Source organism: Pseudoliparis swirei, chromosome 2 (assembly GCF_029220125.1).
Source record: "Pseudoliparis swirei isolate HS2019 ecotype Mariana Trench chromosome 2, NWPU_hadal_v1, whole genome shotgun sequence".
Classification (NCBI taxonomy): Eukaryota; Metazoa; Chordata; class Actinopteri; order Perciformes; family Liparidae; genus Pseudoliparis; species Pseudoliparis swirei.
Genome location: NC_079389.1, coordinates 12665831 through 12683463, shown reverse-complemented (window position 1 = coordinate 12683463; position 17633 = coordinate 12665831). Strand labels below are relative to the sequence as shown.

Genomic DNA, 17633 nt, shown 5'->3' with positions numbered 1-17633 from the left:
TAAGTGTCGTCACGAGTCACTGGTGTCCAGGTCAAGCTGCAAGTATTTCATTGATTTTGTCGGGTCAAATATCAAGTCATCATCACTTGTGTGACTCAAGTCAACACCCCCACAACGTAACATGACATTTAAGAAATGTTACTTTCATCTAAGTAAAATGGCTAAGTAGCTTTCATTCCTATTTGGATGAATGTTGCATGTGTGCAGAGACCTTGGATTTCAGGTTGCCAAGATGCTCCGTGAATTGCGGGTCCATCATGTTGATCTGAAGGAGCTCAGCGGCTGTTTGGATGGCCTCCTGCATGAGCATTATGTTCTCTGTGAAGGGAGGCAGACAGTGAACCAGAGAGGGAAAATGAGGGTAAGAGAGAAGTTATTAAGAGTTAGACAGCAAGATGTGAACGGAAAGAAAAAAGAAGGCAATACGGTCTGTAAGGTGAAGGAATAACATGATATCCCACTGGGTTTCATTACGACTTGCACCATTACGGGGCGGCGTCATCAGCCAGCAAGCAGCAAATGGTGTACTTAAAGTAAAGCCCTGTGCGGTACTGATGGGGCCAGAAGGGCGGGCAGTTCTAGCAGCGGTCGTGCATTAAAACACATCTGATAAGTCCAAAGAAAGGCAACACCTCAGGCAGCAAGATGTGCTGACAGAATATTTAATTAGGCCAAAATTAGACAATGGTGATGTTTAATCTCAGGGTCCTCAACACCTAGAGGCCTTTGCAATTACAACAATTCACTCTGTGTGTGAGTGTGTGTGTATGTGTGTGCGTGAAGAATGGGAGTAGGGTTGCAGAAAAGTGAAGCGGCTTCAGCTGCTTACAAAGTAATTCGATGCACTAAAAACATTATCACACCAGCACAGATGCCAATTAAAAGGAGGTCATAGATGTCCACTTGTGTGAGTGCGAGGGGAGACGTTTAGCGCGGGCGGACAGGATAAGTGATTGAATTGTACTTTGCTAATGAGATTTAAAAAGGTGCTGAGTGGCTTTCTACTGGAGAAGGGCCATATGGCCTTGGGCTCTTTGGGAGCTCAAGCTAAGCTGATGTGAAGGCTTATTTCTCATATCTCCAGAATGAATTATGCCACACAATAATCCTGTGTACAATAACTACAGCATTAACAAAAAGTTTATGGTCTTCCAATGGTGCCCTAATAGCCATGAAGGTCAGAGAAAGGGGGTGGCACTCTTCCATCATGTTAGACTTATTAATAGCACACGCTGGCAAATTGCAATTATACATACATACTGTCACAGCAGGTATGTACACACAAGCTGCAGTGCCAGTGTGAGCTCTGCATTACAGCAGCACGTCGGCATGAGTGGGAGAGGAGTCACGGTGGAGTCAGTAGATAAAGTTCATTTGGAGAAACTAAAAGAATAAATGGTCATTTGTTTGTGTATTCTCCATTTAACCAATACGTAAACATTTTTCATTATTTATAAATTTATAAATCTGTCCTTGGTCAAAAAAAGTCTCTCACGGTCCAGACTGAGTCAGAGTTAAGTTACCTTGAGATTCGCGGGCAAAGGCTCTGGTGATATTTCTCAGCACTGAAGCGAATGGAAAGCCACTGGGAAGCATATCGATGGCATTTGTCAGTAGATCCATTGATGACCTGGGGGGAAGACAGGAAAACAAACACGGTGAAACAGTGGTGAAAAAGCAGGTTTTTTTAGATGCTGGGGCAAATTCATTCCTGAAGTGAGATATGTATTTACACATGAAAATAAGGCAAAATGTTCTTTCTTTTTTTCCCGTTCCCGAAAGCAATATTTAGTACGGTGAAAATAAGACTTACATCTGAAATGCCCCAGGGAGAGTGAAGAAGGAGAGCAGTCCAAGAGCAGCATCAATAGTTTCTTCCCGAGTGGCGTTCAAGCCCCAGGGCATGTCGCTTGTAGCTCCCTTCACCACAACGCTCAGATCAGGGTTGGCAAAGAGCACGTGGACTGTGTCCATCATTTCTGTTGTGGTAGCAGGGACGGAGATGGCTTTGAACATTGCAGGGTAGTCAATGTAGAAAAGGTCTATGAAGTCATCCATGGGTTCTCTTGCCAGCATCAACGGGGCCTGGCGTCTGTGTCGGGTCCTCACTGTCGTCGTATGGTTACCGGCTGTCATTTCTCCCCGATACATACTTTGACGGGAATCCATGGGCGCTTGAAAACCACTGGTGCTTCCCAACTGCCTCAGCATTGCACATATGTTTCCAGCCAAGTCTACAAACTGCTCCATGTTTGCTGGCATGTCCACACTCATCTGCATCAGAAGAGAGAAGACCGGCCTGAGGATGTCGTACACTTTGGGAAGAGCCTGAGTCAGCAGATCCAGTCCAAATGCTTCGGTGGAGTCCAACCATGCAGACAACACGGCCACCTTCTGCACAATCACGCTCGAGTCGTTGGACTCCAGAAATTGCTCCAAGGTTTGGTAAACCAGAGGCACATTCCCAAAAATCTTCATGTCAATCACCAGTGTTACCGCTTCCCATATCATGTCGGTAAGAGATAATTCATTGAGTCCAGAAAACGGTCCCCACATCATGGGGAACGTGTCGTCTGTCGTGATGTTTGCCGAGAAGAGGAAGATCATTGCTGCCTTTTCGAAGAGGTCCTGGCATGAGGAGTTGCCTTGAATGAGATGGTAGTTGTCCAGGATATGGCTCACTGATTTTTCTATAGCTTCAATGTAAGGCCGGATGAAGGGGGCCACATCCACCAGCTCGTCTGAGACCATTTTGAAGCAAGACAAACTGAAGGCGAGAAGAGATATTTAAAGCATGTCAAGTTAATTCTGTAGATTTTAGTGTCATGTGTAAAACATGTCAATATGAATAGAAAGATATGTGATGATTGTTTTAGGATGCACTGAGTACCTATCTCCTCTTTTTTTTCTCTCCTTAGGGATGAATTTTCATCTCTCAATCACACGTTACTAAATCTGCTTTCTCCCCGGAGTCCTTTTGACTTCACGTCTCATGGGGTCATCGGACCCTATGAGACGGCATAGATCCTATCTGCCTGATGGATCATTGAGGTCTGGGTCGTGGAATTCCTGCTACCGACGACGCCACTATCCTGTTGAGACTCCGCCCGCTGTTGAGACTCCGCCCACTCCTCCTCTCTACCTCCATCTGCCTGATGGATCGTGGAGGTCTCCATCGTGGAATATGCCTCCTACGAACTATTCATACTCTGTCATATTCATTGAATGTATTTTAACTCTAAATCTGTCCTTCTGTACACATATCTATTGCATCTGTCCATCCTGGAGAGGGATCCTCCTCTGTTGCTCTCCTGAAGGTTTCTTCCCTTTTTTTCCCCCTGAAGGGTTATTTGGGAGTTTTTCCTGGTCCGATGTGAGGTTTTGGGGCAGGGATGTCTATGTGTACAGATTGTAAAGCACTCCGAGACAAATTTGTAATTTGTGAAATTGGGCAATACAAATAATCTGAATTGAATTGATTGTAAGACCTTGTAAGCACTTTAATGGAAAATGGACTGTTAGTTTAACTTCCTGAACACAGTGATTCCATAGAATTTGAATTCCTCAACTTTGACCAGAAGTAGTATTTCCTCATGATCTTGCTTTATACTTATTCATATCATTTTCTTATTTCATCCTTGATAATAGACGGTGGAGTCTTTCCACTGTGATCAATGATCTATAACTCATTTAGTCAGACTGGATGGTTTCCCTGTGATCTGCTAAATATGATCCTTGTGGCCATGCCTGGCTTATTATTGCAGCTGGCATGATAGAAAATCAATTTTAAAAGGATGCCTCAGCTAGCTGAATCATGGTTAAGCTGCTAGGTGTGCAGGCCTGCCTGTTTTAGGCTGAATCCTATTAAATAAATCAAGTTGAATGTAAATGCGAGCACTCTAATTCGTTGTGCAATTGGGTATGAATCAAATTGGTCTGACTGGTTCATTGTGGATGATGTTTTAACAGCAAATGTCGAGGTGAGTTAATGTAGAGAAGTTAAGAAGTGGGTTTGAGTCTGTGATGCTGTGTGGGGATGTAACTGACTCTTGACAGAATATAATGGACATGTCCACAGTCAGATACAATATTGTTAATCAGAATGATCAGTGGGTTTTGTTTCCTGGCTGCACAGTATTTTGATATGATTGCATAATGTCCTCATAACCTTTGGCGTCAGTGTGGTTTGGTCTGTATGATATACAAAGGCTACAGGTTTGTGAGACAATTGGGAACAAAAGTATGCCATGACGGATTCCCCGACACAAAAAGAAGCAGTTCCTTTTATTCTAACGCACTGATGCAACACATTGTTTTGAGAGTCGACGGGGTTAATTTAATGTGACGTCTCATCCATAATCACTTAATGGATCTGGGAAACCCGATTCACAACAAATACATTTTTCTATGTTCTTTTCTGGTGTATGTTCCTGTTAAGCGTGGAATGAAGGGCACATCTTGTTAGCGATGACAGAATTGTATTGTGGCTGTAAATAGTCACCTGTTTTGCAACTGCATGTCTTGGAGCTGCTTGTACCAGTGACGCTGTGCTTCAGGGCTCAGGGGCTGGCTTGCAAGCTGAGAGAGCTGGCTGAAGAAAGTTTCAGAGAGCTGCTCCATCACAAATGTGCTGTTCATGCTGACTTGGTAGAGAGACTGTACAGTCCTGACAATCCAGGCAGATGTGGCATTCACAGTCATTGGTCCCACACCCAGGTTCTGCACAGGAAACATATAGCAGATATGAACTGTTAGCAATGTGGCAGCTTTCTCTGTGTATCAACACTGCCACCAAGTGGTTAAACTGTTAATTGTACTAAATGTCACATTTTTGAAACACATTTTACTATTAAAGTTTGGTTTATGAGACAAACGCAGATTATAATATTACTCCCAAAAAATTGTTTGTTTGCACTTTCCCTTTTAATTTGCCAAGCAACTACTTACACTCGTGTTCATGTGTGTGTAGACAGTCTGGGCTGCAGCATAGGCATCAAAAACGGGCTGCAGGCTGACGGTGCACCACATAGCCAAGGCGTCGGGGCTTAACCCAGCTGCCTCTCTCACTGGCTCCCAGGCCTGGAGAACTTCACTGCACTCCAAAGTGCCATTAGTCTGAAGGGGAAATTATCAATGTCCTATTAGGTTTCATGTGTATTGTTCAGAGAAAGACAGTTCAGTTTGCAATATAAAAATGAACAAAATGTTGGTGAGACAAGAGATGAAGGCACAAGGGAAATCTTATATTCTTTGTTCAAAGAGTTACCTGAGAAGCAAAGAAAAGGACAGAGGTCTCACACAGGTATCAGCTCTTCACACACTGACATAGCACACACACACAAAAAATCTCTTATAGATTGTAGCAAGAGTCATACTGATATCCACAAATGTAAAGAATTAGTTCTGCTACACTACACTATCTGTCATTATGGTATGGATTAGTCCATCTGATGCTGATTTTCTGAACAGATATTGATATAGAAACATGAGAAAAAATGTACTGTGGCCAGCAGGCACGTGCACAGATAGAGCCCTAGTGGTGCTGAAGCACCAGCCCCTTTGCCCTGGATGAGTAAAGTGCCCTTTTTGCTGGAGCCACTTTTTTCATTCATCAGTATTTAAGCATAAAAGTTACTCTCTCTGTCATCAAGTCCCCCCAAATGTGTTTTAATATCCGACGGGGCATTTATTTGAGTTCTTGTGAGAATTTCGCCCCGACATGCTCCGCGCCGCTCACGAGCCCCCCCCCCCCTCTTCCCCCCGCCGCGCCCCTCCCTCCCCCTCCTCCTCCGCACAGTGCTCCTCACGCCACTAAACGGGTGCACCTCCTTCCCCTCTGACCCGCAGCACCAGACAAACACAGGACTCTCAAGTTGTGAAGACAGGCAAGAGTGACATATACATCATCATCCCCCCCCCGCAGAACGAAACTTTCGGATATCAGTCGCGCGCAATTCCAGGATGCTTTATTTTTTGCTTTATTGGTTGCTGGATTAAATCTTACCCAGATACAACAGATACGTTTTTTTTCTGATTGGCTATTGTTTCGAAAATGACGTAAGAGGGCAATACGGATATGTATCAGACCGGCGAGGAGGGCGATACGTGGCTGGCATGACGACCTATTTGCCAATCAGAATGCTTGTACTGTTGTTGCTATTTAATAATTCATCTTTATTCATAAAGAAAATGTAAGCTAGTGGTCTGATGCTGCCAGAGGAAACGCAGGTGGAGGACAGCATCATCGGTGTAATGCTGCTTATGCTTCAACTCTGGCAGAATTTCTTTTTGGCATTGGGTGCCCTTTTTTTGGTTTGAGCACCTGTCCCCCAAAATGTCTGTGCACGTGCCTGGTGGCCAGGTAATAAAATGAATTACGAACATGAGTTACTTTAAACGTAATTGTACATTTTGAGCACCGTTTAGCTGTGGTATTACATTGCATCACACTGCATTATAAATAAGAATATATCTGCTTGCCCGTGTATGGCTTAGGCTTTACATTGAGGAAGCATGCGTCACATAATATGACGAGGACCTAAGTTGTTTTTGCTTGTCTGTTTTTTTAAAACAAGAAAGGCTTGTCAGTGTCCAAAGCAACACTTCATACCACTGCCTTCTTACCACAAAGCAACTTGTATTATTAACCTTTAGACAAAGTAAACAAATATTTAAGTAATAAATCCTAGCTAATACGAGTTGGCAGCTGCGTCCTGATTACATCATGTGCTAACCAGCCAAGTCACGTCAACATGTAATCTTTGACCTGAAAGGACAACGTTGTCCGTCAAATGCCTTTTGGAAAAAAGTAAATAAACGTGCAAATGGATGAAAGATACATCAGTCAAGTGATGGGAATCGATAAATAGAGTAGGTGTGACACTGTTTAGAACTAAAGTATTGTTGATTTGCAAGAATGCATGAAGAGTCATGCACTGGTATAGGAGCTCACTTTTCACCTTCCTCTCTCACGCTATCCTGGCCACAAAAGAAGTGCCAGCAAATGAGGGTGAGGAAACAGAACACAGAGAGACAGAATATGCAAAGGCTATCCCGGGCGGGACAGTAGCAGTCTAACCTGTGTAGCGGCTTGCACCGTGTGTTCAATTGCAAGCTGCATTCTTTCAGAGACCTCGGACAAGTTAAAATGACTGGAATTTACACTCAGTACAATTTTGCCGATCAGAGTCCCCACAGGCATCTGAAGGCTTAGGATCATCCCTGGGAGGAAGAAAGGAAAAATGGTTTGACCGACATGAATTGTAAAACAACAAAGTGCAGTATAGATAACAAAATGTACTATTTTTATGAAATGGTACTGGAGACACTTTTGCGAGTTATGTTCCAGGTGTGTCATAGCTTAGACAGTAATAACTCAAACAAGTCTGAAGGTGACTAATGCGTTCTATATTTTCCTACTGAACATAGGAACCAAGTCTCCCTTCTGGGTCTTGTTCATTCTTCACTGTAATATCACTGTAAAACAGTCTGTCCTTGTCCTGGTTCTAAAAAAATGTAAGACAAAGCTTTGCTGTTCAGTATTCTCCTCACCGTTCTGCGCTTGCATGCTGTTTACCATACTTCCTATGATTTTCTCAAACTGTAGGATACCGGATGGGACACTGTCCCAATGCTCCGTTCCTTGGAGGGTTGACAGTAGGTCATGTAGTAGCTCTTCAAGTCTGTGACGACACACATGGAATTTGGTTTAGGGCAACTAAACAGTGGTATCTTTAGTGAAATAAAAAAATATATATAATGTCTCACAAAAATACAAGTCATGCAATATAATATCAACCTACATCAAGTAATTACTTGTTTGATTCGTTTTACATTAGAAGTGGTAATGAAACATACTTGTGCCACGTGTCTTGGTCTGCCTTCCCAGTCATCACTTCCTCCAGGACTGGAGCAAGATGTGCCAAGCCCCCCAGAGATGGAGCAGTAGAAGCTGAGCCTCCCACAACAAGTGGCCAAAGATTGCTCAAGAGTTTACCCATCTGAAAGAAGAAAATAAAGGGAGAAATTAAGTGGGGGGAAAGGGAATACATTTTACCTAGAGGGATTGTATTTTATATTCTCTTTGATTTATTACATATCATGGGAACACTGACTTCAGGACTCATAACCGATTAAAGATAAATCGTGTTTTTGTTTGACTGTCAATGATGATAAATTCTGCGTTTCAAAACCCTCATACTTGCTTGTAGACATTTGTGGTTTGGAACTGGATGTTGGAAAATAATTTCACATAGAAATTGTATCATCAGCATTTCATTTCCAAGTATGTGTAATGTTTAACTTGCAGACACAACATTAATTTACAAACAAGCATAATTGCATGCGACAGTGTTTTGATCCATACCTTGCCAAAGAGTATGGGCACATCTTCAACTGATGCACTCTCAAAAGATTCCCAAAGGCTCATGTTGCCTGAAATTACAAGAAATATTCACAAAAGTGAATTTCAATGTCAAACATACAAAAAAATAATCTCCCGTGTAAAATTTGGAGCGAAGCGTCTTGTTCTCACAAACAACAAAAACATTGTGTTGCTTTCATCTTAATCTACATCTCTTGATCTAGCAGGCGTCGGCCTGAATAACGAAGTGCACCATGCAACCTCCACTCCATCAGAGTTCATTGGGATTCAACACCTACAGTGACACAGAAAAGCTGACTTGCCTTGGCCAGACTCCAAAATAAAGTGAGTGATGAGACTCAGGGCGGAGACGTAGGCCTGGGCTGTGCAGTTTGGCGGCAGGAGGCTTTGGACTGTTTCCATCTCCTCCAGAATCCTTAAGAAACACACATTTAATTTGACTCATCGAAAGGTCGTCATGTCAAATCCAATTGTATCAAAGGATTGCAGGACTGCATGCACTCCATCTTTCCGTTTGTTGTCATGCATCTATCTGGACCTGTGGTTGTTAATCACTTTTATCCACTGGGGCTATTTTTATGACATACAACATGAATACAATGAATTTACACTAAACGGCGGAGTCTGTGATTTTGGACAAAGATCGTTGAGATTTGAACTCAAGCCCAACAAATACATTCCTCCTACTCGGCAATGCTCCTTTAAAACTTTAACATGTAGCAGATGTAGCGCCCTTCTCACTCCCACTGCCTTGCCCGTAATGCATCCATGGCCTTTCCCCTGTCCTTGCTGGACTAGTATTGTTTGGCATTGTTTGTTTTCTATTTAAAGCCAGGACTGTGTATGAAAACCAGAATACCAACGGGAAATTTGCTACTGTTACGACAAATTTCCCCTTGGGGATTAATAAAGTACATATCTATCTATCTATTTTTCTCCAGCATGATCAGAATGGACAGCTGACAGACCGTGGGATGACAGACTCCACCTTTAACTCGGACAGTGGAACTCAAAGCACCTTGAATACCAAGGACAGCAACTTGACCTTTTTCACACAGATAAAACTGTTGTCTAAAATGTCACGTTCAAGTATTTTGCCTTATAACAATTATATACTTGAACCTGCATTAAACTGTTATTTTGGCCACAAGGGGTCATTAGAAACTAGCTGTAAACACAACATTGACATAATCACAATGTGAAGTTAATATGGCAAACTTGTGAAACAATTTGCGCTGCGGGTAACTGTAGCCAGGTGATAGTTGGCTCCTCACTACATGGGACCTTAATATCGTTTGTTTCTCTGCAACAGCAAATTTCTATCCACATGTGTTAATGAGTTTTGATTTTCATGCCTTTTTCATTTAGTCCAAAGAAGTTTGAAGTAAATAGCAGAATTACTCACAACTGATTCCAGCCGTCTGTTCCACTGGCCGTGCTCTCAAAGTATGTGGCAGCTACTTTGATTCCAGAAAGCAAGTATTGAGCGAACATGTTTGGCACCGTTTGTTGGATGATGCTCTCAGCCCTCTTGAGAATGAGGAGGGAGATGTTCCGTGAAGAGGCAAAACTTATGTCTGGTTGGAGAATGAGATTAAGTGAGTCCTGGACAATTTCTAGGATGTTCTGCTGTACAGAGAGCGGCAGGGGTTCTGTGACATCTGGCAGGATCTGCATAGCACTCTGGATGGCTTCCAAGATGGCAGTCAAGAAGTGGTCGCTCTGGAGGCCACCTGGTTGCTCTGCCACCATGAGGGCTTTGCTCAGGGACTTGGTGATACTGCCAATGACTGAGAGATAGGCCTGTTGATCATCACCGAGAACAGCAGCCATCGTCCCCAGCAGGTGCTGGAGGTCCGTCACGGGGGTGGACACATTTATGATGGGGTTTCCCCATTGGAGCATACTACTGAGGATCGACTGGACATTTGGTTGTTTCATCCAGTTCTCTATTAGGTCGAGGTACAGCTCGACTTGGAGCTCAGCGACACGAAGAATTGTTGTGTTTTGTAACTGGTGTGCATCCGAGAAGTTATTCTGAGCATTCGGGTTAGCCATTATTAATTCAAATTGTCGCCGGAGAAGCTCAACTGTTGTCAGGCCAATTTTAATCACCCCATCCCCATCTAATGGGTACTCAAGGTTGTTGATCAGGGACTCAACCTGCTGGCTGACAAACAAAGAGAAATCCACATTTGCCAGCTGTAATGCCACTTGCATTTGTGTAAGGTAGTAAAAGGGAGAGAGGAGCTCTGAGAAGGAGCTTGCACTGGTGATATTTTCAAGCCTTTTCAAGTACCATTCCACAATATTTAGATATACCTTCTGAGCATATAAGGGGTCCATCAGTGAGGTGTTGTTCAAATTGTTAAATGGTTCAGTGTTGGCCACCAGTTGTATGAGAACCTCTACCACTGCAATTTCATTCATGATCTCTGGAGTGTTCAGGTGGTTCAGCTGGAGGTTCATCTTGATATTGGCCAGGGTGCTGTTCAGCGTGTGTGTGAGAGCCATGTTAGGATTGGAGCTGAAATCAACTTGGAAGACATCACTGATATTGACAATCAATGGGATGAGGGAGAGAATGGCTGTCTCATTACGTAGAGCAGGTAGGTGTTTCAAGAAACTGCTGACACCGTTTATCATTCCCATAACACACTCTGCTGTCATCTGGTTATGCTGTTGTTCGTAACACTGGCGGACATTGATAATCTCCATTACATCTATCATTAGGTCGTTAATGTTGGCAGCTCCAGCTAGTGCAGCAATGTCGTTCAGCTCCTCAAGGGTGAGGTTTGTCTGTCGCAGAGCATTCTGGACATCTGATACGGTAATCATTGGTGTCGCCGTGATCATTCGGATGAAATGGAGAATCTGCTTGAATGTTTTTACAGAGGCAGCATCATTGGAGGACAGGAGGAGTGAGAAAAACATGGATGTCATTTCCTCATATTCCTGTCCATCCAGAACAGAGTTGGTCGCAGCTGATGTGATGGTTACATTAGCGTTGGCTGAGAGCATCATGTCTAGTATCTGATCCAGGAATGGGAAGAGTTCGGAGATCCCAGCCAAACAGTCTTCGCCTGCGGCACATTCAGTCATCCGATTCTGCAGAGCTTTGAAATCCTGGAGAAAGCGAGCAGCCTCCTCTTGGAACTCAGGTGGAAGAAATGCAACAAATCGTTGTGCAATAACGTCCTGAGCAGCATCTGGTCCAGCCTGATACAGGTTATGAAGGCCTTCAGGGCTTAAAAAGTTGAGCAAGTCCTTGGCAAGCAGGTGGAGGTCAGTGACTTTGGTTGAGCTAAGCTGCCCATTTGGTAACAGAACATTTTGGATTTGTTGCAGTCTACACAGAGACATCACACATTCTTGTAGCTGGCGTAGGAACCCAAGAATGATGTTAGTTGGGTCCCCGTTTGGAGAATCTATCACTTTCTTCAGTAGCTCCATGGCACTGAGGATGGCTTCTACAAGGCCTGCTGAGGTCTGGTTGGTGAACGGTTGGATGGCTTCTCTGAGCTGGGCCACTTTGTCAGGTTGGAAGTATTTTGAATAGGTAAGCAGAGTGTGTCCCATGATGTGAGAGAGAGACATGGTAAGGTTACCTTCCAGGGAGAAAAACTGCATCATCAACCGTTCAAGTTCGGGCATCGTTGGGTCTGTCTCATTGAAGGTAAAAATGGGCTGGTTGAGCCTGCCGAGCTTTGAGGCAACATCGATCACTGCAGAAACATTCAGGGGACCGTCACTGAAGAGCAGAGGCAGCAGTGGTCTCAGACCTGTGGTCTGCAACAGGTTACCGATGAGGGGACCCATGACATCAGGGTTGGTGGTGTTTTGTTCAGGCAGCATGGAGAGTGTGTGGACAAAGCTATCCAGTTGTTGCATCAGGTTTATCAGGTAGGCAGAGAGCGCATCACCACCTTCGATTCCTTTCAAATATGATCCTGCCAAATGTTTATAGATGTCGCCGTACACATGCTGCAACAGATTCACAGTTCCTTTGAGAGAACTACAGAGAAAAGAGATGAGTGGCAAAATGTCAGTCAGAGTTTTAGAAATTGCGATGAGTAACATTGGTTTACATTAACACCAATAAATAATACTTCTTCGGGGATTTTAAATGGCTGCCCATTTAATCATGTTACAAATCAGTTCACAGTAATTATTAAATTGAAGTAATTGTTTGACATATACTTGGTCATTTTGGTTTTATATTTTTCAATATCATCCAAAATAAATTAGCTAAATCCTATTAACAAATGCAAGTTAGGAAGCAAACAGAAAACGTAATTCCAGTGAATCTGTAATACATGCATTGTGTCCATGTTCAGAAAAACATAATTCATTCAAACCAACAAATACAAGCACTTACTTGAACAGGACGTCTTGGTTTGGTGACATCAGAGCCCGAGTCATTGTTTGAACAAACTGTGGCCATTTCAAACCAGTATCGCAATGAATGGCCGAGTAGGAGATGTTAATAGAACCTAAAGTGTGAGATAAATACATACGTGAGTAGTTGTTTGTACTATGTTATATAAATCATAATTTTGTTTTTGGTAATTTTGTTTTGGCACTAAATTAATACATTAACATATATTTGACCTGCATGTTTCATTGAGCTTCAATGTAACGGCCTAGTGACAACCTCTCTTACTTGATGTGCACAGGACCACATAACGAAAATAAGGAATCCGATTTGTTAATTATTTTAGTTTGTCATGGTTTACTGGAGACAGGCATTCACAATGTATACTATCAATTGATTTTTTTGGGGGGAGTTATAAAAAGAAATAACTAATTTAACAGAAACAGGTTTATTAACCCTTGTGTTGCCTTCGGGTCAATTTGACCCGATTCAATGTTTCACCCTCCTGTCGCCTTCGGGTCAATATGACCCGATTCAATGTTTAACCCTCCTGTTACCTTTATATTTACTAACATATTTTACCCTTGAGGTCAATATGACCCCAGCTATTAAAATCTCCAGAAAATTATTAGAATTAATATTGTTTTCCAAGTTTAAGTGTGAGGTACTTTATGTTTGTTTGTTGACTCCCGAAAGAACACCGACATTAAACATTGAATCGGGTCAAATTGACCCGAAGGAGACAGGAGGGTTAAATATTGAATCGGGTCAAAATGACCCGAAGGCAACACAAGGGTTAAAAATAAATAATAATAGAAATTCGTCTCATGTGGGTGATGACAATGCTGACAAGCTCTTTTAGAGAAGAAAATCACTATTGCATACTAAAGAAACGCACCAGGGCACATGGGCAAAAATTTGCATTATTCTTTATTTCCTTTTTTCTTAGTTTAATTACATTTTGATAATATACAATTCTGAATCTGATGATTGAAAACTCTTTTTCGGCCTATTTGCAGCCTGGGTTTGCTGTGTGCATTTGATCGTCAAGTAAAAAACATAAATGATACTCACAGTTTGCTGGCTGAGTTGTGATATCGGGCCTGTAGTTCAAAATCCAGTTAAGCATGTGGAAATAGTTCTTTACCTCGGGCCACAGTTGAGTCTTCTCAATCATTTCACCCAAATTCACCATGAACAAGGAAACACTACAAGCGAAACAAAGCAAAGCACAACACTGTTGAGAAAGTGAAATGATAACAGAGAGCATGAAATTTGACATTGTTCACATGAAATAAGACCGCTAAGTCTACTGAAATGGGTCATTTTTCGAAAGACTTCACTGGAACAAAATGTTGGCGAGTCTGGGCCTAATCTTCTAGGTGAAAGACAAAATGCAAGTTTTATATTGTACAATTGTTAAGTACAAATAGCTATTTCATAAGTCATATCTTCAGCCGTCCGTTCAAATCAAAAGCACATGGTAATGCTCTGGAATGAAGACATGCAGGTCAATCAATCATCAAAACCTTTGTTGAAGAGTCCAAGTAAGCTCATGAGTGCTGTTGTCTGGTATCCAGTTCATCCAGTATTCTCCATTTAGCTTTGTGGCCAGTTGGTTCGAAAACACAACAAACTGCATACTGTTGTTGCACAGCTCACGCCACTGAGAGAGAATCATGGGAAGTGTCACGTTGTAGTCTCTTTGGCCCGTCAGGGAACTGTATACATCTTGTGCCTGTGGAAACAGATTATTAGTATTTAGCTATAACATTAGATATTAATGAGTGTTGATAGATTTGTATATTTCTACACAACAAAAGACATTCGTTCGAACACAAACTACTCCATAAACAATAAAGTAAATAGTGTTCCACTAAGTTGGAGGACTCATTAATCATTTATGTTTTTACACATAACTCTTCAAATGCAGCCACGTTAATTTTACCTTCTGAACCAATGGCAGCCAGTCCATTAGTAGTGCTTTCTGTACAGCGGAGCCGTTCTGACAGATCGCTGATCTCCATAACTCGGTCTTTATGCTTTCGGTGTTTAACAGCCACTCAAAGGGAACCAAGAGATCCTCACATTGTAAAGGCTCAGGTGACATAATCTAGTGAAACAGAAGCAAAATGCACCAACTGATGAGTGTTTGTTAATTTAACTATTATCAAAAACCACAAACATGTCATGTTTCCTTAAATCAAAACCACATAAAGTCAAATCGTCACAAGTGAAGCTATTACAAGGCATAAATTATGTCAGCGGATCATTAGTGAAATCAATTATGGCAGACAGGTTTCATTGCCTACTATGAACTATTCATACACTCTGTCATATTCATTGAATGTATTTTAACTCTAAATCTGTCATTCTGTACACATGGCATCTATTCTTCTGTCGATCCTGGAGAGGGATCCTCCTCTGTTGCTCTCTTGAAGGTTTCTTCCCTTTTTCCCCCTGAAGGGTTATTTGTAGGGCTGCAACAACGAATCGATAAAATCGATAAAAATCGATTATTAAAATAGTTTGCAACGAATTTCATTATCGATTCGTTGTGTCGCGCGATTATTACGGCGCTCAATAAGTCACGGAGTATAAACAAAGTTGAGTTGAGCGCAGAGCGGCGCAGGAGAAACAAGAGCGGAGCGAGAGGACAGACTGAACGCTGCATTGTGAGAGCCAATCAGCGCTGAGCTGCCCCTCTGTTGATGAATCTAATTGGCTGCTGCTGCTCACGTGGCGCTGGATGCGGAAGTCATTCACGTCGTCGGAGTCATTCACGGAGCTGTGTGCGCCTACGGGTGACGTTATGAACCCAGACACCAGGGCGCTACATGTCACGACGTGTGTGGCATTTCCACAAGAGTATAACGTAGAAAACGTGGTTATTTATTCCGTGGCGGATAGCGGAAACTATTTTTCCATGGAGAAAGGCAACGGAGATAAGCTACGACTCACTGAGCGCTGCGCGTGCATACAGCATTTAACGGAGCGGAGCAGCGCGTGCGCTCTGATCGCACTTTTAGTGAAGTATCGATACTAAAAATATGCTAAATCACATCGTTTTTAACGTACGGGTACTTTGTTAGTATCGCTACACCGTGCAGCGTGACAGCAGCAGATGTAGCGAGCTAACATTCAAGCTAACCTAACTTCCCAAACGCTGTGGACATCTGAACGCTGATTGGCCGAGACTCGACACGTCCCATCAAAGATGTTTTATTGCGAAGAGCACCACTTCACATTTTTTCCGCGTCTCACTGCAATCTCAACGGCAGCGGGCCAGGTGAACAAAATAATAAATCGGAACGCGTCTCTGATATTGTTCAGGGGGCGGGGCCACATGGGGACCACTGCTCAGGAGAGGAAAGCTGTCAGTCTGTTTGTGACGGTTCATCCACATGGTGACCAGTGGATCTCCAGGACCTTTCCATGACTTTAAACCAAATTTCCATGATTAAACATTTTGTGAAAACTCTGTCGAGATAGATATATACGTGACAAAGTGAGAAGATGTAGTATTTAAACTAACAATGAGAATTCCAAAGCATACCGTATATATACCGTGTAAATTAAAATTTGAATAAAACAAATTTGCATTACTTTTCCAAATATTTTGGGATTTTATTTTTTTCAATTACTTTTCTAGGCCTGCTAATAGCCATTTAAAAATTCCATGACTTTTCCAGGTTTTCCATGACCGTACGGACCCTGTTTTGAATAAAGGGTTGAAAATTAAAGTGTTATTGTTTTTTTATCCGATTAATCGATTAATCGATAGAATAATCAACCGATTAATCGATTATCAAAATAATCGTTAGTTGCAGCCCTAGTTATTTGGGAGTTTTTCCTGGTCCGATGCGAGGTTTTGGGGCAGGGATGTCTATGTGTACAGATTGTAAAGCACTCCGAGACAAATTTGTAATTTGTGAAATTGGGCTATACAAATAAACTGAATTGAATTGTCATCAAGAATTTCATGCACATACTGTTGTTTCATAATGAAGCTTTCAACAATGCTTGGCTGCTCAACATGTCCTTGACAACATGACGAGTGAGTTTAGTTCAAATTAAAACTTGGTTGTGTTTATTTTGTAACCTGGTATTAGGCCTCTTTTCTTCTTTCTGAAAACAATGTACATCAATTTCCTCACTGAGAAATGTCCCTGCAGCAATACTGGCAGCTTCAACTGCACAGCCTCTGTTCAGTAGCACTCAGGCAAACTTAAACTAAACATAGTTTAATCCATTACACATTTTATTTGGAAGTGAAACTAAGTAAGTACGATAGTTTGGAAACTGCATCAACCCGTCTTCAAACCTGTCTGATTGGTGAAACTATGATGCATGAAACTACAAAAAGGTTTGAAGATTACATAATCGTTTAAGAGATGAATAAGTTTGTGGTCGGTTGGAATTATAAAAGCATACCTTCTGAATCATTTCGATCACATTGTCCAGGACACGATCAATCCAAACGCTTGCCTCAGACTGGTTCGTCAGCAACGTTAGATAAGTCATTTGGAGTCGATCAGTATCTTTCAGGACTCGGATCATCATTTCTGTAAACCAGGAAGAATATAGAACAAAAATATATCACAAAGAAAAAGCTAGATCCATTGACTACAGTTGTATTATGTGATATGCCATCAAACAAAACTACATTTTCAAAAAAGAAATCCACCTTTGGACACCGTTAAGTCACCCACTTATCACACCATTTCTGTGGAAAATTACATCGCAGGGAGGTTTTATTTTTAGGGCATAATTTTCTTTTGTATGTGCATATCGATTTCCACATAATAACTCCTCTAGTTCTACTTTGGTTCAAGATATTTAATCGGTCCCCTGAGAAAGGGTGTGAACTTGTTC

General features: G+C 42.1%; 1 protein-coding gene across 1 annotated transcript in view; it reads right to left on the bottom strand.

The window, feature by feature from the left end:
- The window catches only part of abca12 (ATP-binding cassette, sub-family A (ABC1), member 12), a 59786-nt gene that overhangs the window by 33219 nt on the left and 8934 nt on the right, over positions 1–17633 (bottom strand). Inside the window, exons 14-29 of the mRNA XM_056438672.1 lie at positions 17193–17323; positions 14707–14871; positions 14288–14496; positions 13833–13966; positions 12762–12876; positions 9789–12398; positions 8686–8798; positions 8366–8433; positions 7858–8000; positions 7552–7682; positions 7079–7221; positions 4948–5115; positions 4502–4719; positions 1814–2767; positions 1524–1630; positions 212–318 (exon numbers count right to left, since the gene is read on the bottom strand). Coding sequence (XP_056294647.1) covers positions 212–318; positions 1524–1630; positions 1814–2767; positions 4502–4719; positions 4948–5115; positions 7079–7221; positions 7552–7682; positions 7858–8000; positions 8366–8433; positions 8686–8798; positions 9789–12398; positions 12762–12876; positions 13833–13966; positions 14288–14496; positions 14707–14871; positions 17193–17323 — 5516 coding nt within the window. The remainder of the gene's footprint in view (positions 1–211; positions 319–1523; positions 1631–1813; positions 2768–4501; positions 4720–4947; positions 5116–7078; positions 7222–7551; positions 7683–7857; positions 8001–8365; positions 8434–8685; positions 8799–9788; positions 12399–12761; positions 12877–13832; positions 13967–14287; positions 14497–14706; positions 14872–17192; positions 17324–17633) is intronic.